Here is a 20,976-nt window from a genome sequence, read left to right as displayed (position 1 = left end):
TCCCTTTCCCCGATAGTGGTGTCATCCGTGTAGTATTTATATATATATGCTCATGGGTAGTACCACGCAGGGGAAGGGATTTATTAGCATCTCATCGTTCCTGCTGTATCTGGCTATAAAGTTAGTGATAACCTAACTCTATCTGACATGAAGTCGGTCCTTTCTCAACAGGTGGTCTCTTTACGGGTGATTGCTCCCGTGGTCGGCCTGTTGGCATCCTCAATCTAAGACATTTTCTCAGGTCCACTTCATTACCAGGCACTCCAAAGGTAAAAAAAATTGACATCTTCAGAAGGGCCTGTCTTATACAGATCAGATTTCCCTGACAGAGGAAGTGAGGGAAGACCTCTGCTGGTGGTTGGGAGATGTGGATCCCTGGAATGGCAGGGCTATCTTCGGGTCCCAACCAGGGGTGATAATAGAGTCCAATGCCAGCCGTTGGGGCTGGTGAGCATGTTATTGTTATTGTTATGTTAGATTTATATCGCGCCAAATCACCTACAGGTCTCTAGGCGCTCGGAAATCGATGGAATTTATACAATAACTTCATGCAACACAAAGAGGTAATGCAGCAGCCAACTTACATTGCACCCAGAACCTTTCCAAACAGCAATGTTTTTACGGACTTTCTGAACCGCAGGAGATTCACTTCTCTGCGTAGCCCCTCAGGCAGCTTATTCCATAGCTGAGGGACCACCACTGAAAAGGCTCTCCCTCCCTTGGTTACCAGTTTGTACCGAGGGCAGACCAGCAACTGAGAATCAGAAGATCTGAGTGTTCTTTTAGGGCTATACACTTTCAGACGGTCTCTGATGTAAACAGGTGCATGGCCATAAATTGCCTTATGGGCCGTGCATAGACTCTTAAACTCTACCCTCTCTTTTATGGGGAGCCAATGCAGGCTCTGTAGTAGGGGAGAAGCCTTGGTCCTTCTGGGGAGTCTAAAAATCAGTTGCGCCGCGTCGTTCATCACAACCTGCAGTCTACGGCTACATGTTACTGAGATATCTCCACCAGCGGAAAGTGGCCTCTCCAAGAAATGTCCCTTCATATCAACTGTCTAGAGTTGTTGCCAGGATCCTTTGCAATCCAGACTGTATCCCCCAAGAAGATATCTTGTTGCAATCTTCTTAGGATGGACTACATATCTGCAGTGAGATACATCAACAAACTGAGGGGCACAAGATCGTCCCTTTTAGTGGAGATAGCATAGTGCTTTCAGCACTATTGCCCGAGTCATCAGATATCAGTGATAGTTCAGTACTTTCTGGGTCAGTCTTAACTGTGGCGGATTGGAACTTCAGGTATCCGACAGATGACAGCAATTGGCAGCTTCATCCGCATCTGTTCAGATGGATACAGACACATTGGGGTCCTTGCACAATAGATCTTTTCGCACCCATACTGAATCGCCAGTTAGAGACTTTCTTCAGCTGTAGGTCGGAACCGTAATCAAAGTCGACAGATGCCTTTTTACAGGATTGGTCTACGACTCTAAATTATGCCTTTCCCCCATTGTTCTCATCTCCAGAGTGGCGACTCAGATTAGTCGCCAAATGGCGGAGGTAGTATTAGTCATTCCTCTTTGGAAAGCTCAGCCTTGGTTTCCGATTCTGTTGGAACTGATGTGTGATTAGCCATGACTCCTGCCTTGGTCTCAGACGATGCTCCAGGGCACTCATGTAGAACTGCACCCGCTGATAATGTCAGGGCAGTTGCCCATGATGATCTGTAGGCTTTCAAGCAACAGTGGGAATTGGCAGGCATTTCAGACACGGCTTCAAACTTCATACAACAGGCCTTGGCGCCTTCCACCAGGAAACGGTATTCCTCAGATGGCAAGGTTGGATGGGTTGGTGCCTGGAACGGCACATGGATCCTGTGGGGGCAGAGTTATCCCACATTGTACATTTTCTGTCTCATAAGTCTTTAGCAGGTTTGTCTTACAGATCTGTGAATAATGTTTGGTCTACTATTCCTGCTGGTCATACACAGGTTGAGGGCAAGCTGACAGGAATGCTGCTGGCTGCATGTAAACTTCCCAAGGGTATCCTGGTGGCTGATCCTCCCAAGGCTTCCTTTTTGTGGGATGCAAGTATTCCTTTTTGTGGGATGTTTCAATGATTCTGGCTCTTCTTGAAAGGTGGCCAAACAATTCTCATTTATCTAGGAAACAGTTGTCAGATAAGCTGGCTATGCTCTTAATGTTTATCCACCTGTAGACGTACTTCGGATGTGAGAGTTCTGAACTTAATAGGTAGAGTATTTACTCCAGAAGGAGTTTCCTTTACAATTACTGACAAACAAAAACTTTTCCCCACTGTATAGAGTATAATGCATTTCCGGATAATGTTAAATTGGGTGTAGTTCACTGCTTGAAAGCCTATGAAGAATGTACTCATACGTTGCGACCTGAAGGTTCTACATAATTGTTGATTGCTTTGCAAAAGCTGTTTAAACCTGTTTCATCTGCCACAATTGCTAGATGGCGGAAATCAATCATGGTAGAAACTGGTACTGATACGCAAGTCTTTGGAGCTCATTCTGTTCGAGGGGCGATGGCCTCTAAATCCTTTATGTTGGCTTCTACCATTCAAGATATTATGAAATCGGCTGACTGGTCATCTAAATCTACATTTAAACAGTTGTATTATAAACCTGCGGGCGATTTTAATTCTGTGTGTTGAACTAGCGATAAACGGAGCGTTCGTCCTGAAACAGAATAAAACATTTGTTAGCATTTGCGCCAAGAATTTTCAATTCTATTAAGGAGATGGAGACAGGGGGTCTTTTTTTATTTCCAGATGTGGATCAGAAAGCGGAATGATCTTGTTCCAGTCTTCATGTCGACACTTCGTGTTCCTGTTACTGGATGAGCTGTTGCTCCTATGTTGGGGATGGCCGCTGGAATTGGCCCTACAGGCGATGCTGGTTCTTGTCGCAGTTTGCGTTGATGTACTGTTTGGAGCAAAGAAAGGCTCTTAAAATGGCGATGCCATTCTTAGGCCTCTGGACCATGACTGGAGGTTGTGAGCAGGGTACCAAGGGAAATGTAGTTTGTAGTAGGTTAAAACATTTTTCATTGGTTGCTGTGTTTTTGCAGTAAAAGAAAGAAGCAATAATCCTCGGCTCCATGTCCTTTATAGAATGGAAAATTCTTGGCGAGAATGCTAGCAAATGTTTTACACTGATAGTTCCCCTAGAAGTTTGCTGCATTTGTACGTCAACAAGCATTATCTTAAAAGACATGGAACTTAACACACCCACTTCTGGAGGTAAGCGAAAGCTACACAGTGCAAACATTCTGCTTGGAAAACCACACCCACTCTAAGATTTGTAACAATACAAGCCGGAGAGATTAGAGTAGCCGTTTATTTCGTACTTTAAAAACAAACTGAAAGGACACCAGTGTTTTACGCATCTCTAAATTAAACAATCCCTCTCTCAGTGGCAAATGTTTTAATCCTTTTGCCCACTGTTGGATGCTCTTGAATTACTATACCTTTCAAGCCTTTCGCGCCTTTTGTTTTTAGCACTATATTTTAGTACTAAGTATGTCCTTGTGTCCATTTTGGATGCAAGGATGCATTCTGCGCTAATTAAACAGCGCAAAAAATATAAGAACCAACAGTCGCTCGTGTTCTTTTTGTTAGCGATGTTACCATGCTCCCACAATAGTTTTTTTTACTAGAACAGATTAGAAATTACATGACGTGGCATAATAACATACTTTTGGGAATTTCGCATTACAAATGCAACCGGACATTTAAGTAATTATGCACAATTACAATGTTGCCTGCTTAATGAAATATTAATTTATTTTATATCTTTCTAAGCAACATGCCTCCCTACATGTAGGTTACTTAATTGTGTATTTTTTTCATTTTATAGCTGTAGCTCAAAGTGATGCACATAGGGAAAGACGTACCTCAAAACATCAATGTCAAGAAGCATTTTGAGCGATTACACAAAGCTGAGAAGTTTAATTACCCAGCTTTGAAATCCTTTACAATACCTGATTAAATGACATCAATATTTTAATTTGCTGTGACATCATAGTCGTTGTTCTGAGACAAATATGTGATGAAAGACACTGATATATAAAACTGTATCGATTATTCATTGGATTTCAATTCCTGCATTGCTTTTAAGTATTATCTAGTGAAAGCGTAGATCATTTTAAATGAACCATTGAACTGGGATATCCCATCCCACTAAAAATGTCTCCAGTCTTCTACTTGTAAGACCCGAGCCTCGCAAATCTGTCTCCTTCAGTTGCCCAAGAAATTCCTGGGCAACACAGACAAGAGTTCCTGCCCTACAGTTTGCTAATTTCACAAGTTCAACTCAAGCACTCATAGGGTGAGGGTTAATCGAGCCTCACAGGCGGCCACCCAGTCAACTCAGGGACATCTTCAGGATTTCGGTGGCCCCGGGCCAAACGTAATTTCGGACCCCCTGCTCAGATCAATTCTCAATTTATTATATATTTTCTGCTCAATCAAGTCCTAAGCAACTATGGTCTGATCAAGAACCTCTTTGTTGGCCTCCAAACCTTTACAGGGACTCCAGTGCTTCAGGACCCCCCCATTCAGTGCAAAGCCTTTGAATATTTAAGAGATATTAGAGACCTGGAAGCCCCTTCTCATATTGTGAAGGAGGCCCCATCATTTTTGCATTATGCCACTGCCTGGAAGCTTAATGGAGGAGCCGCCCCATACAAGGTGGGGACCCTGGGCCTGGGCCCTCTTTGTCCATGCCTTATGACCTCTCTGATTCAACCCAGGATTAGTTCATGGTGTCTGGAAGCCCTGTGTAGACTACTCCAGTCAATGGCAGTGCCAACACTAGGCATTTATGAGGTTGCCATCTTTGGACCGTGAAACCTGGGCCTCCCTGAAGCCTGAGCACCTAGGGAAAGAGCTCATGCTACCTTCTGGCCCCATACTCTGCTCTCCCTACTACACCCTTCAGTTGGGGGGTTTCCAGGAATTAAGCTGATTAAGGAGAAGCAGCATGAAAGGTCTAACTCCGGACGCAGTGGGGGTGCAGAGAACAGCATCACACAACTTCCGGGGACCTCTCTTGTGAGCTATAGCCCTTCTCTAACCACCTCTCATGAGTTACACCTCTCCATCCAGGCCAGTCAAAGCGATACAATATCCCACTCCATTCACAAGACTCCCTTCTCACTCTGATTCTCTTGTAGCCTTACCTCTCCCAGACCCTCCATTCCATCTCCTTCTACTTTCAGCACAATGATGTCATCTTAAGGTGGCACGAGGAGCTATACAAGAACATTCCTATTTACCACAAGCAAGGCATTCTTACTTAGGTCGGTCCCATTGCCCAGGATATCGATGACTGCGTCCTGCCCTTCCACCGCTTTGCTGACATCACTCTTATTCAACACGTCCCCAACGATGACCTTGCCCACTGCAACGTCAGCAGGTAGTCGTGATGCGTCTCGCACCAGCACTGTGACGATGTAGCCTAAAAGATAAAAGCAGACACTGTTTTAGAATAGTTTGTTCAATTATGGCCAGAATATATGAACAGAAATGACATGCTATGCAGGTTTCACTTCTGTGTAGTGCATGCAGACAGGCACCCACCATACTGGTACACATGCACAGAAAGAGCACATACGTAGACCAACAAGCATACATGCATCATGCATAACCATTTGCAGAAGGTAGTATGAGGTGCATAAATAGGGCACAATATAAAATGAAGCAAGGGACTGACAAGAAAGCGCAGCAGCGAGTACAGGGTAGTGCGTAGCACAGGGAAGCACAGTGTGATGCGTTCTAAAGGCATCAGGCTGTGGTGCTCGCAAAGGGCGCATAGGGTGTTGTGCTTTAGAGAAGCACACGGCAATGATGTCTAGGGGAGCACTGGGTTATTTGATTCAAGGGACCATGAGGTGATGCGCTTGAAGAGGAATCCTGGTTGTTCTGCCTCAGGGAAGCCCAAGGTGAGGCACAGTTCATGTGCACATGGTTCCATGCATTATGGATGTACAGTGTGGCACGTGGTGAAATGCAATAGTATGGAATTTGATGATGTGATCCATGTCATGAGCGACAGACATCTTCAGCCTGTCATTTCTTTTTTGCATAGCAAATTGTGCATGGTGCAATTTTTAAGCTTGTAATGGTATAATCAAACTACAAGTCCCACAATGCAAAGTTCAGACACAAACAGCCCATGACAAAATCATTATTTGGCGATATGCAAAAATGGGTAAGAAACTTGCTGAAGATAACTGCCACCTTTCAATGCACATTCACATTTTTAATACCTGTGTACCACACATTTCAAAACCAATGAGAACATAATTTGATGTCGGTCTGATTTTGCGCAGGCACAAAACTCCACAGCTGAAGCATGACCAGGGCAGCTCAACCAATTGCACAGCTAATAATTCCACTTCCCATGTCACAGTTCATGTTACCTCCATTAGGCTTTGGCCTATAGGAATGTTTTTGCTTTGAGACATTCATGAGCCAGACCTAAAAATCAGTTTGGTGAAACAGAAATTGTTGCTTCACAGGCATTTGGTGTTCAGTGTGTCGGACTCAACCCAAGGGTTGACGGTTCTGTGGAATATTTTTGCATAATGTGAGTGTGGAATTGCAGGCAGTGGAATGAGTGGAGGCTAACGCAGAGCCAGACTGGGAACTTAAAGCAGCCCTGGCAAAAATTATAATTTTAGTACCCAGGTGCAGACGTGCTAATGCACCCTAGAATCAGAGCAACTCTTTCAAGTTTCCAACGGGATCGTGAAATGTGGACCACCACTCCTGGAGGCCGAAACCAGCCTCCACGTGTCAAAACCGGCCTCCTGGAGCTCAGCCTCCTGGAGGATTGCCAGTCCGGCCATGATCTGGTCTGACAGCTCAACATTGAACTCTGACCTTATACTAATTACCATCTTGCAGTCAACCTATAACATTGGCAAGCATAAAGAAGGATCCTACATGATCTACAACAGAAGAGTCTCATAATTGCTACTAGACCCTGTTACAAAAGTCCCAGATTGGCCACCAAGTTAAACACAAAGATGGACAACGGGCTAAACCAGTTGACATGGTTTCTTCAAAGAACGGTGCCAAAAGAGATACGGATTGCACTGCAGGGAAACAATTAGTATTGTCACAACCCATTTTGTAGGTTAGTTGGCAAGCAGGAGCTACTGGGCCATAGTCATTGAGGCTGGGATAGTTTCATCCATATGTCCTGGGGTCTGTACTCCCATGGCTCTGCAAACTGGGCCATGTACGGCCACTTCAGCACTTTACTCTTACCTGTATTAATGGAGAGCTGTCTCAGGGAGGTAGTGTGGAGGTGCGTAAACTCAGAACTCAACAACCAGCCAGCAGCACAATGAATTAATGTCCCACCCTCTGCTTTACTCACATATGAAACATACGTATTTACGTACACTTAAAATGGAATACCAGACAAAGGGGAACATCCTTTACAACGCGGATGTTACCCCGCACTACAGTTACGACGCGTCTTTTACAACGCAAGTCGTAACCACGACTTGCGCTGGAGGGCGCTCAAGGACAAGGAATAGGAGATTTACTATTCCAACACCTTCCCTACTGTACATAGGCTGGTATTGGAATAGTAAATTTAACTATTCTAAGTTCATTACCCCTACAAAAAACGCGTTGTAACGGTACGCGTGGTAATACCACGCGTTGTACCGCCATACATCCCCAGACAAATAATAACAGCAGGTACAATGATAACTCTGGCACTTGGGCTATGGCGCCTTGGGATTCCGGCCAACCCTTTCCATTCTTCACACGTGCCCCTTCTTTTGTGAATCTAGGTTCTTTTTTAGGTTATAGTTCTGCGCAGCATGAATCAAGGCTCCGGTGCAGATACCCCAGTTCAACAATGGTTCTGCTCAGTTCAGGACATTCCCCCATATACAGTCTCACCGCAACGCATGCCTTCTTATCCTTTCAGTGGTCCTTGGGAAACCGCAACACAGGTCTCCGATCCCACCCTCTGGGAGGAGACTGGCTACGGGCATGACCCTCTATATCCCTTTTTACAGTTTCCTCACTACAAATCCCCAGTCCTCTTCATATAAACATCTGTGTACATTATATGTTTTATTTTAATTTGACACAAGAGCAAATACATGTATACACAGTTAATTTCTGGTGTGTCAGCAGTAATAGAGCATCATTGCAGATATATGTCCCTTCATATAAATCAAAGTAATTATTCAGCATAATTCATTGATGATAACCAAACATACAATGGTCCCCATTTCCTATAAAACAGCCTTTCCCCCGGCCGACTTTAATTGTTTGCAAAGCGACTTCCATTTCATACATATGGTAGACCAAGTCCATCAATTCTCAATATTTGGAGGGTACAAGCTAATCCATTCGAGGGCTATACATGACGTTGCACCCGTGATTGCATTGCAATTAAATTATGCGGTTGAATGATTGTAACGCCGTAGACGAGTTAGATTATTTTAGTCGTTAGCTCGATGCCTAGCTTTATTAAGTCAGAAATAACTGCAGTGATTTTAGTCCAGAATTCTGTCAGGCAATTACAGCTTACGGGGATATACAATTCATCCGCATTTTCTAAATCAGTGTGCAATCAAAATATATAATTATTGTAATAGGGACCTTTCAAACAGCTCTCAGCTTATCCCATGCAGTATGTGTGAGGTTCAACCAGCTAAGTTTTTTTAGCAGACATGCATTTTGATTCCAATATCTGTAAATAGAAAAATAATACTACATGTGTCAGAATAAAACTATATGTTGATGCCAAAGTCGGGGATTTAGGAACATTTCACAACTCACATAGGACAATCCTGTATCTACTGAGTGCTTAGCACAAATTAAATTGTGTTTATACGTTATTTCTTTTGCACTTCATTGACAGGTTGGATAAAAGTGATGGATCAAAATTCTTGAATCTATCTGAACCGCTTAAAAATTCTCCGGGCACAATCTGATACATGGTTTTACCAGATTTTCAGTGAAATTTAAGACAGAGATCTACCTTATGCCCACTAAGGGATCTCTTTACTAAGATTTAACGCTGTGTTTGCGTCATAAAAGTGACGCAAAAAGACACAAAATCTTTTTTTTACCAATGTACTTTCCAGAGCTAAATTTGTTTAGCGCTGGAAAAAACTTGAAAGCAATATTATTCAGCGCCAAGGGGCCATACCATGGGTGGTGCATGAGAGTTCCCATACAACCACCCAAAGTTTCTGACGCTAAACCCTATTAAAAAGTAGACAAGGTTTAGCGTGAGAAAATGGTGCCCATTTCAAATAGGCCCTATGAAGGAGAAATGCTTTCATTTCGACTTTGTATGTGTGGTCAACTGTACAGCACAAAAAAAGTGGGAAAACGTTTAGAGTTAGTCTTAGCGTAGTAGTTTGTACTGGAAGGCTATCCTTCCAGAATGAAGCCTATGCCAGACTCACGCAGATACCCTTGTACTATGATGCAAAGGTGTGTGCCTGGTGCAGGGCAGCACATTTCAGCACGGGTGCTAGGGAGAGGGGAGGAGAGAGCCATATTTCTGTAAATATGGTGCTCTCCTGCTCTTTTTTTCTCGATCAACGCCTGCTGCATGACATTATTAGTAAATCTGCCCACAATTGTCTGCAGATTGCTTGCATATAGTTGTCTCTGTTTATAATGGCACATCGAGCAAAAAGGACCATGGAATCTAAAGATGTCCAAAATATATCTGCAAACTGAGAAGCTATGCTTTTCCTACAACGCCCCATAACCCTTGTAACACAACAGTGCTGGGCTCAGAGGTTTCATATCACAGAATTTTAAAGACGTCTCAAACATTGCTGATCTGCACGCTTAAAATTAGGAAGTTGCTTCAGAGAAGGGGGTTAACAGAGTGCACTGGTACTTGGCAACTGCTCAGTTATTGTTGTTGATTTCTGCTGAGTCACTGTGCGCTCAGCAAAAACGGCTGAACACTCGGGCCACATGGGGCTAAGCACCGGCTGCTGAAAAGTGATGCGGTAGGCTTATTTTGTAGTTTTCAAGCACATTCTTAGCAAGCCCACGATTACAAACCAGCATCCAAGGTTATGCCATGCAGTAATGAGTTCACAATTTCTCAAATTGCTGTCAATAAGCTCAGGAAGGACTGGTACCCACGTAGGGTCTTTTTTAGGCTACACCCAGAGGTAGCGATGAAGAAACCAGATAACACCATACTAGTTGTTATCCTTGAGGGTTATCCCCAACTACCACAGCTGTGGTGCTATGGACTAGTTCCAGAAGTAGTGCTCGGCAGCTCAGGAAGGACAGGCACCATAATGGGCCTTTGAGCTATGCCACAAGCGGTGTTGTGGCAGCTCTGGAGGTGACATGGTACCACATTAGTGGCTCGTCTGGGCTATGCCAGGAGACTGTTCAGGAAGGACGGATATCACTGGAGCTTTCTTATGCGCTAAACCCAGAACACCACCAATAAGTGTTAAAACAGTTCAGGAAGGACATTTATTTCTGTAGTGTTTCTGGTATTACCACTAGGTCACAGGTTGGAATCCTAGTAAGACCAACTTGGCCCTTCATCCTTCTAAATTCATATAACATCGAGTCCCATTAAATTAGGTATGATTAATTTAGCAAAATATAATGTCTGCCATTTACAGTGCATTGAAATGACAAAAACTGTGAAATAAAGTGTTGCATTGGAACAATTTATCATATGCTCTGAATTTGCAGGGGTTGTGAAACCCAGCAGCCCAGATGACTGGTCATAAGACCCCTGCCCTACACAAATTTTGGAGAAAAAATTCTATCAACATCTGAAACTATGTTAGACAGAAATATATTTTAAAACTCTTTAAACCTAGGGATTTTCCCAGAGATATTGGAGAAGGCATACACACACCTATTACTTAACAAGAGCACCTTAGGCCCACAAGATCCTAACAGCTACAAACCAATCTACACAGTGGAGCTTTCTTAGGGAAACTTATAGACAAAGCAGCATTTAGCAAGATCTCAGACTTCACAGAAGAAAACCAACATCTCTGGGACTGGAAAAAAGGATTCAAGCCACGAAGAGAGACCAAATTTGCCCTAATTACAATTTGGCATACATTAAAAAAAGACACAGTTGACAAAAACAGTGTAGCTGCATTACTACTCTTGGACCGTTCAGTGGCTTTTGGCAAAGTACACCAAGATACCCTCATTCTAAGACTCAGGTATTTAAAAGGTGGCATGATTCGTTCTTGGATGCTCTCATATCCAAACAAGAAGGCATACCTGAATCGCATACCCTCTTTTTCATCAAATCCTTACTGTATAGAAACAGGAGTCCCACAAGGACCTACAATCTCGCCTCTATTTTATAACATATACATGAAACCACTACTAGACCTTATCAACAGTTTTGAACTCACCGGTTACAACTATGCAGATGACATACAGATAATCCTGAAATTTTAAAACCCTGAGGACATCGGAAAATCAAAACATAACACCTGCCTAATTGCCGTAAATCAATGGATGAAGGAGAATGATCTCAAGTTAAATGCTTGACATGCTGACAAGCGCTGAATGAAAAAAATATGGTCCTCTGTTTTTCCTCTGTCTTTCTGGGTGAATGTACTTGGACCTTCGTCAAAAATATCCAAAGAATTACAAAATCTTGAAATTGTCTTCCACTCTATACTCTCCATGGATGCTCAAGTGGACAAGCTATCTCAATCAATTGTTTACACAATGAAACACTTAGACAGGTCTTTCAACATCTTTGATTTGCACAATAAGTACATTCAACATCACTCAGCTTCTCTGAACTTAATTACGTACTGGGCTATACCACGGCAATCCACTGCCAACCATGAGAAGGCCGCAAATAATCCAGAATTCAGCAGCAAGACTATTTCTTAATGTAAATATACAAACCTGCATCTCTCCAATCCTGTAGGCTTTTCACTGGCTCCCAACTGTAGGAAGATCCGCTTTCAAGCTAGTAAGCAACGCTCACAGTGATAAATAACAAAGGAACAACATTTCGACAATCAAAACTCATCAAATACTCACAGTCAAGGGAATTACATTTCAGGCTGGTGCAGCATTTAATAATTCCTACTTACATGAAGAAAACTATTGACGGAACTACTTCCTCCATTCAAGCAATCAAACTATGGAATTCCTTAGCTGACAAAATTTAAGATGTTGAGAATCCCTTAAAGTTCAGAAGAATGGTTAAGAGCTGATTATTGGCAGCTTAATAAATCAGAGAATCTATATGATCTCCTTCGCAAAAACGAGTATCGTCACAAATTTTGGTCTCTCTGCCTATAGAACGATGCCCCTGTAGGACCCTTAATATCAAGGGAGAACCAAAACAACTCAAACAACTAAAGAAGCAACAGCATATAGCACCTGCCTCCGAGAGACAACCATTAACCTGTCTTTCTACACTTGCAACATCCTCAGATTGCAAGACATCGTCCTCCTCCCATTATACATCTTGCTTGCCTTTGTATCAAATGATCCTTTTCTTACTCTCCCTCAGGCCCATTTCTAGCAGGGGAGTCTGGTGGGCCAGGCCCTCCGAAGGAAGCCTCTTGGCCCTCCCAATGCCCATTTACAAGTAGAAGAAACATTTTGTTTTCTTCTTAATGATCCATGTGGACCTACAGCCTTTCTTTCTGAGCCTAATTTTTTTACTTCCATGACAAACACCAATACTGTGGGCTACTTGAAGTGCCTTGCGACAAGACTGAAGTCCTTGGGGGATGGTGGCTATTAACAAGCACATGTGAGAAGCAGGGGTACCTGTGACTTGTCTACTGCATCAAAAGAGGCTCGCAAGCTCACATTACCCAGTACCTAAGAGATGTCATTTGGCAAGAGCCATAGGGATTTTGTCATTCTCTAGATGTGGTGGTTTCCGCACGATTATTGAATGGGTGCACTTGCCACATATTCCATCTTCTTCTGAATAATGTGGCAATTTTAACAAAAAAACAAATCTAGCTCAAAAGGATCAAAAGTTACTAACAATGCTGCTGCATGTTTTGCCACACAGTGACACATCTTTTATCATGAAGAGGCAGGTCACCTGATTGCCAGTGCTTTAAATGGAAAAAGAAAGGTGCAGGTACTCACCAAATTGAGCTATGACAGAGGGGCAGGACGAGGAGGTGGGTTTAGTGGTGGGACCAGGGGTGGGGCTACTGGGAAACATTTACTAGGAATCAATATTTTCTTAGCTTGAGTGATAACTGATACATTTCTGCAGTCTATCTTGTTTGAGAAGCGTGGTGCTAAAATAATTTTCAGGGTGGGGGTGCGGAAATTATTTTTGCATCTCGAAAGTCATAGAGATTGTGAAAAATGCAAGCGTCACACAAAAAAAGTATAGCAAATGAGCCACACTGAGCATTAAAGTGGTAACGGGGTGGTATGTAATAGGTGGTGCATGGTGTAGTAGCACACTGTCACTTAGAGACGGCCACTAAATTTGCACAGACATGCAGTTTTACTGATAAAACTATACAGCGCACCAAACATCTGAGGGATCTGGTTCCAGTAAGTGGCGCAGCTAGTCTGTCATGGTCCTGAGGACAAGGAAGGAAATTGGCTCCTGTTTGACCTATGAAATACTGCAAAATGTTGGGTTCAGTGAGCCCTCTAGGCCTCTGTGCCACTACACCTGCTACACGAATGCAATCTAAGCCACTAGTTCCAGAGAATATGTATCTTGTGCACATCAAGCTATAAAGTATCATGCTGTGTTTTGATCCTATTAAATTCTTCCATGGCACTTCAGAGTTACAAAAGTACTGCTTCATTTGTCCTTTCTTATTTCTAATTTTAAAATATGTGTACAGTTATTTGACAGGTTTTTACGTTTTGTTGTTTTAGCAAAAAAATAACATCCTACTGACTTTAAAAAATCCTCTCAATCAGCAGTCATAGAAATAAAAGTAAACATCAAACTTCATGTTAAAACAATAGGCATCAATGTGTCAGACTTATTGCCTGACATTTGACCTCTGTGACAAGGGGAAAAAAAGTATTTAAAGGCAATTTTTTGCTCTTTCGGTTTTTTAACTCCATCTTGGTTTTTTGGGGAGTCGCCACATACTACCAGCTTGCGTGTCGCTTCCTGGGGGTTAACAGCTCGACACAAATGTCAAAAAAACGAAACTAAAACTAGACCGACAATAATACAAGAGATTGTGCTCACTGAGCACCAGCCTTGACCTCGATGAAAGTGATGGGTCTAACTGACCATTTTTTATGCCCTGAAGAACTCTGCAGCAGGCATCGAGTCCTGGGTTCTCATGGACACCTCATAGATGAGCGGCCCAGTTACACAAAATCTGATCCTTGCTTCCTGGGTCCCGGATGGTGCTAGATGGAGAAATCCTGGCCTGGGCCCCCTGCTGGCACTGGAGGGATCCCTGTTCAGTGGCTGCTGATCAAGGTGGCCCCTCGTCGATGACCCTACTGCTGTGTAGCAAAGAAGAAAGGGAAATCCATTGCAAACTGCATTTTCAAAGGGCCTGACTTCCCTCACACCGCACAACAACCTGATTGGTGAAGTCACACGTTGTGCTGATGCCAAAGTGCTTGTCACTGCCAGTGTGAAATGGTAATCATGTGAGCACATGCTGCAGAGTAGAAATTTTGTGCATGCTCATATGATCACCATTTCTTTGGGAAATCCAGACATGCTGCAGGCAGTACCATTACTCTCCTTGGACACAGAGACTTTCCAGTACTCATGGGGGAATAAAAAACAAGTGCCAGAACTCAGTACCAGCCCATTAAAAAAACTGCTGATTGCTGTATTTAAGTGTCAAACTGATAATAATGAGGTGAAACCTTTGCCCATACACTGTTAACATGTGTGAAATGAGAAGATGGTGACTACTGCTTCAAAATATGCCACATTAGGCCGCATAATTTGAGTCTTGGCACATAATTTAGTACACCCTGCCACATAATTTGGCCTTCCCTTGCCAAATTATTACAGTGGCCCTGCATATGGCAGAAACAGTCGGATTTTGCCATCTCAAGAAAAGTAACTGAAAATATGGATACAATCAATGTATATCTTGGTAATGTTTTTTTTATTTTCTTCCTGATGTTACCCTATTCTTAACTTGTGGCGCTGAATGAAAAAGACACTGCCAATGCCACACAATTTGACTTTTCTGACCTGAAAATACCTTTTCAAGATTCACTGGCAGAACTCAGATGGAGTATGGTTAGGCTGTCTGGTTTTAGGTTTAAACCTATAATAACTGATAAAACCCCACTGAAAGAGAAAGAGCCCTCACTAGTGAAAACATATAAACACTGAAAAAACACCTGCACAACCACAAAGTAAATGCAATTTAAAGAAAGGAAAAAGAGAGTGAAAGAGTCCTTTTTTTCTTCCTGAAGGGGCCAATACAATGTAACTTTGTTATACAAGCTAGCAGTAAAAAAGATTGGGCTAACATTATTCTGCTTGAGTTTTGATGTTTAGGGATGCCACTCAATTATTGTGTCTTCTTCCTTTTGCATTTTTCAGCTTTGTGATCTTTGGTCTAAAGATGCAGGGTTTAGAAGCATGTTATAGGTCTTGTTTAATTATTTTATAAACTGTAGAGAATCAGGAAATATCAAAATCATATTTGATATTTTGGCTGTGTTTGATTCTTTCACTGATAGGTAAAATAGCTGGGGGCATATGTAGGTAATTTCCATTTTGCGATTCCCAAATAGCGATTTTTAAGGAATCACTAATTGAGAATAGCAAAATGTAATGTAGGTAAAAATTCGCAATTTTTTTGCGAATATTTAACATTCCTTATTTGCGATTAGCAAATTGCGAATCTTAATTAAGGAATGAGTGTCCCATTCATTCCTGTGGGCCAAAAGGCCCATAGGAATGAATGGGGATACATTTTCAAATTGCGATTTTCTGTGTGAAAATCGCAATTTGAAAATCGCAATTCCAAGGGTGCCAGGGTGTCCAAAGGACACCTGTTGCACCCCTGGAATGTGCCTGTAAGTACATGTGGCGCACATGCATGCCCTAAGGGCATGTCTCTGCGCCACATGGCACTTTGATTTTTTTTTTTAAATTCATTTTTAAAGGAAATCGCAGAATACCATCTACTTGAAGTAGGTGGTATTTTGCGATTCCCTATGCAAAAATCGCAATTTTTAAAGCACCCCTACATAGCATTTAAGGAATCGCAAAATTGCGATTCCTTAAATGCTATAAGCAAAATAAGGAATCGCAATTTTTGCGATTCCTTATTTTGCTAAGTGGCACCTACATATCAAAACGCCGTTTGCGATTTGCAAACGACGAAATTCGCCGAATTTTGGCGTTTGCGAATCGCAAACGGCTACCTACATATGCCCCCTGGTTTCATAAGACTCTTTCCAAATATGTGTCATCACATTTACCCACAGAGAATGGGTAAAACCCTTAATACATCAGTCCCCAGTTTCTAGTGAGCCAGTATTGAAAGTAGGTGAATTGCCAACACCTCAGGCTTTGAATATTCAATGCAAGGTATTTGCAGTGATTCAGCTTATATATGAACATTTTGTGTTATGCCCAGTCAAAAGTGATACCTGGGCTGAAGTGATTTCCTGTAAGAGATCCTTGCTACTTGTTAGATGGTATGCTGAAAGTATCTTTACTATCTTCAGAGTTAATGAGGAATGCTATTGACATTTTAGTCCATTCTGGTGCACCGTTTTCTTATGCACAGGAACTAAAATGCAAATATTATTTAGTGCTTTGTATGGCATCAAAGAAAGAGTCATCCCAACAGTGTCCTTAGCGGATGGTTCTCAATGCAAGGGGCTATGAATGCTATTTTATCCATGTGGGAACCATTTACAGAATTTTTGCTGAGTTATGATGCCAGAGGCAAGAAATGTGAGGATCATTGGTCGCATATTGATAGTGATGTGAAAAAATACACTTTACTGCATTCTTAGATTTTTACAGGAAAACATAATTGTTGGAAGAGGTGTGGCGCCGCGGCTAGGGCGACTGACTCCGGAATCTGGGGATCACGGTTCGATCCCCGGCTCCGGCGTCAGGTTAGCCCAGCACCATGTGACTCTGGGCAATAGCTTGCTTAATCTTCCCGACGCCCCCCAGCGCCTAGAGACCCTTACAGGTGATTGTGCGCTTTACAAATGTGGATTATTATTAATTGTTGTAGTGGACATAATAAAAAACCTAGAGTCTGAAAACACCCTTGTCTGCCAAGATTTCAGCATACTTGGTGTAGATGTGAAACATCTCCTGGAGAGTAGGCTGGGTGACACCTTTAGTGACTTCGGCACTGCAACATGTTCCATGTTAGAGTGCTTGCCATTTGGTAAGCAAAGCAATGTTGAAGAGCAATTCTGAAACTTTTATTTTACAATGTATGAGAAATGGCTTGCAATGACGCATAGAACTGTCCCTTCACCACCAATGGCATTTGAAGTCAATGAAACCTCACTGTGGTACTCTGTACACGTTCTAGATCCCTTCCCTAAAGGGGAATTTCCTTTGTAGTTTGAAAAGTGCTGCTTCATTTTTGACTGCTTCAATAACTCTGAGTGGTACAAAAGGGGGTGGTGATGGACGGAGCATCTGAATCAATCAAACATTAACACCCAGTCAAAAGATCTGGATTTAATCCATCACCGTTCTTTAGCCCACTCTGCCACCCCAGTTCAGACATGGCTATATGCAAATCAGTCTGACCCTGTGCCTCATGGGAACAGTCCAGCCCGAACTGCCAAGCCATGTCTTCCCTGGACCGGAAACAAGCTTCCGAGGACCGGTTTCTGGCATTCCAGCCGTCTTCAGCCCGGCTTGCTTGAATCCAGTGGCAAAGTGAGCAAGGGACTCATGTCTGAGCATACCCTCCCACACTTATGGCGGCCAAAAGTGGTACAAAAGGGGGTGGTGATGGACGGGGCATCTGAATCAATCAAACACTCACACCCAGTCAAAAGATATGGGTTTAATCCATCACCGTTCTTTAGCCCACTCTGCCACCCCAGTTCAGACATGGCTATATGCAAATCAGTCTGACCCTGTGCCTCATGGGAACAGTCCAGCCCGAACTGCCAAGCCATGTCTTTCCTGGACCGGAAACAAGCTTCCGAGGACCGAGTTGACTGGGGGTGAGTGTTTGATTTGCTCAAACGCTCCATCCATCATCCCCTTTTGTATCGCTTTGTTCGCCCTAAGTGTGGCAGGGTATGCTCAGACGTGAGTCCCTTGCTCACTTGGCCACTGGATTCAAGATAGCCTGGCTGATGAGGATTATGAATCCGAAACCGGTCCCAGGATGCTTGTTTCCGGTCCATGGAAGACATGGCTTGGCAGTTCGGGCTGGACTGTTCCCATGAGGCACAGGGTCAGACTGATTTGCATATGGCCATGTCTGAAATGGGGTGGCTGAGCGGGCTAAAGAATGGTGATGGATTAAACTTAGATCAGTTGACTGGGGGTGAGTGCTTGATTTGCTCAAAAGCTCCTTCCATCATCCCCTTTTGTATCAATAACTCTGAGGACATATGCGCCCAGCTCAATGCAGTTGTTGCAGAACCTGCCCTGAGAATTGCAATCTTCAAGTGCACCAGTATTGGCATGGAAGGCTATGTCAGTGGCCAGAGTTAACAAATTATGCACTGGCTGTTTTGTCGTTGCCTTTCTCAAGTGCCAATGTTGAGAGGGCCTTTTCACAGAAGTTTACATGGGAAAGAAAAAGCGAGCGCTCATGAACAAAGACACACTGAAGAAGTATTGTATGGTGTACTACAATAAGTTTAGTTTGCAAAAATCTATTTTGACCTTATATATAATATACATGCACTGTCTATATACCATGCGCTATCATTCAGAAAGCAAGCAATAATAAAAGCAAACCGTTCCATCAACACCAGAAAAACACTGTTTCTGTTGTTTTTATAAGTTGGTAGACACAAGTACACACCTAGTACAATAAATTGCTAGGCTGACAAACCATTTGTGTTTGGTCACTTGTATTTTTATGAAAAGAGATTATGAAAAAATGCCTTGGCATCAAAAGGATTCACACCGCATTTACAGAGGTTCACAAGTACATTGAAAAAACCATAAACAATACATTAAGTCAAAACATACACATGTAACAATTGTGATGACAATGAATATAGACAACTGTGGAATGCCTCAAAGAATTCCCTTTGTTGAGGCACCAATCCTGGATGAAAATAAACAAGTGGACAGCTAAGGTGACAAACTAGCCTACTTGTTTTTACCACCGCTAGATACACATTAATTGATTTATCAAATGGTGCAAAACATAGGAAGACACAAAACTATGCAACAATGTAGAATTGTGTGTGAGTTATATTCCTATTGTGCCCTGATAGTTCAGTATCTGGGTGGAGCAGGACGCCGACGCGTTTCGAACCCGTTCAGTAGTTTAAAGGGTTCTCCTCAGGACAAGGATTGGGGAGGTCGTTGTCGCTTATGCTGGAAATATCAGGATGCTACCTTGATGTTTAAAGTGCAAGCACATGTAAGGGATGCTGATGCGCCTAAAGTCGATAGATGTGCCTTTGTTTGCAAGATTTAGATTCAATGCGCGAACACGAGCGGCAGCCGCCGCGGTAGTTCGGCAAATTTTGGACGAGTAAATCGGAGCTGTACTTCAGGCACCCAGGTGGACCTGGGTGCCTGAAGTACAGCTCCGATTTACTCGTCCAAAATTTGTACTTCAGGCACCCAGGTGGACCTGGGTGCCTGAAGTACAGCTCCGATTTACTCGTCCAAAATTTGCCGAACTACCGCGGCGGCTGCCGCTCGTGTTCGCGCATTGAATCTAAATCTTGCAAACAAAGGCACATCTATCGACTTTAGGCGCATCAGCATCCCTTACATGTGCTTGCACTTTAAACATCAAGGTAGCATCCTGATATTTCCAGCATAAGCGACAACGACCTCCCCAATCCTTGTCCTGAGGAGAACCCTTTAAACTACTGAACGGGTTCGAAACGCGTCGGCGTCCTGCTCCACCCAGATACTGAACTATCAGGGCACAATAGGAATATAACTCACACACAATTCTACATTGTTGCATAGTTTTGTGTCTTCCTATGTTTTGCACCATTTGATAAATCAATTAATGTGTATCTAGCGGTGGTAAAAACAAGTAGGCTAGTTTGTCACCTTAGCTGTCCACTTGTTTATTTTCATCCAGGATTGGTGCCTCAACAAAGGGAATTCTTTGAGGCATTCCACAGTTGTCTATATTCATTGTCATCACAATTGTTACATGTGTATGTTTTGACTTAATGTATTGTTTATGGTTTTTTCAATGTACTTGTGAACCTCTGTAAATGCGGTGTGAATCCTTTTGATGCCAAGGCATTTTTTCATAATCTCTTTTCATAAAAATACAAGTGACCAAACACAAATGGTTTGTCAGCCTAGCAATTTATTGTACTAGGTGTGTACTTGTGTCTACCAACTTATACTGCCCAGCAATTTGGTTTGTTTGTCTCATAAGAGTGGTCCAGCCGGTCAGAGACAGGACCCAGCCTTTCCCCCCTTTTTTTTCTGTTGTTTTTATGGCATGAAAATGTGCAACCACTGATAACCACTGTTTGTTAACGTACTGAAATCACTTGAAAACACTGGGAAAAAAACACCAGAATTGTCCAAAAATAAAAAACTGAAAACAGGAAATCCTAAGTATGGGCAGGAGAAGTGCAAGTTCCTGTTATAAAGAACAGTATCTGCAGACATTCTGTGGCAGCACTGGCAACATGTACAGTCACCTTCCTACCTGACCCCAATATCCAGGGGTGCTAGCTGAGTGTAACATAACTAGATGGAACTTAAGTCACGGACAGCAACCTTTGGGGCACAGAGGACTGTGAAGGTACTCTCCCAACAAATTCCCTCTTT

The 20,976-nt window shown here is 42.8% G+C and overlaps 1 protein-coding gene across 1 annotated transcript in view; it reads right to left on the bottom strand.

The window, feature by feature from the left end:
* Positions 1-20,976, bottom strand: part of LOC144781675 (flavin reductase (NADPH)-like) — a 99,865-nt gene that overhangs the window by 70,283 nt on the left and 8,606 nt on the right. The window contains exon 2 of the mRNA XM_078660649.1: positions 5,332-5,493. Coding sequence (XP_078516775.1) covers positions 5,332-5,493 — 162 coding nt within the window. The remainder of the gene's footprint in view (positions 1-5,331; positions 5,494-20,976) is intronic.

Source organism: Lissotriton helveticus, chromosome 9 (genome assembly GCF_964261635.1).
Source record: "Lissotriton helveticus chromosome 9, aLisHel1.1, whole genome shotgun sequence".
NCBI lineage: Eukaryota > Metazoa > Chordata > Amphibia > Caudata > Salamandridae > Lissotriton > Lissotriton helveticus.
The sequence above is the reverse complement of the archived record's forward strand: the minus strand, read 5'-3'. Positions and strand labels throughout refer to the sequence as shown.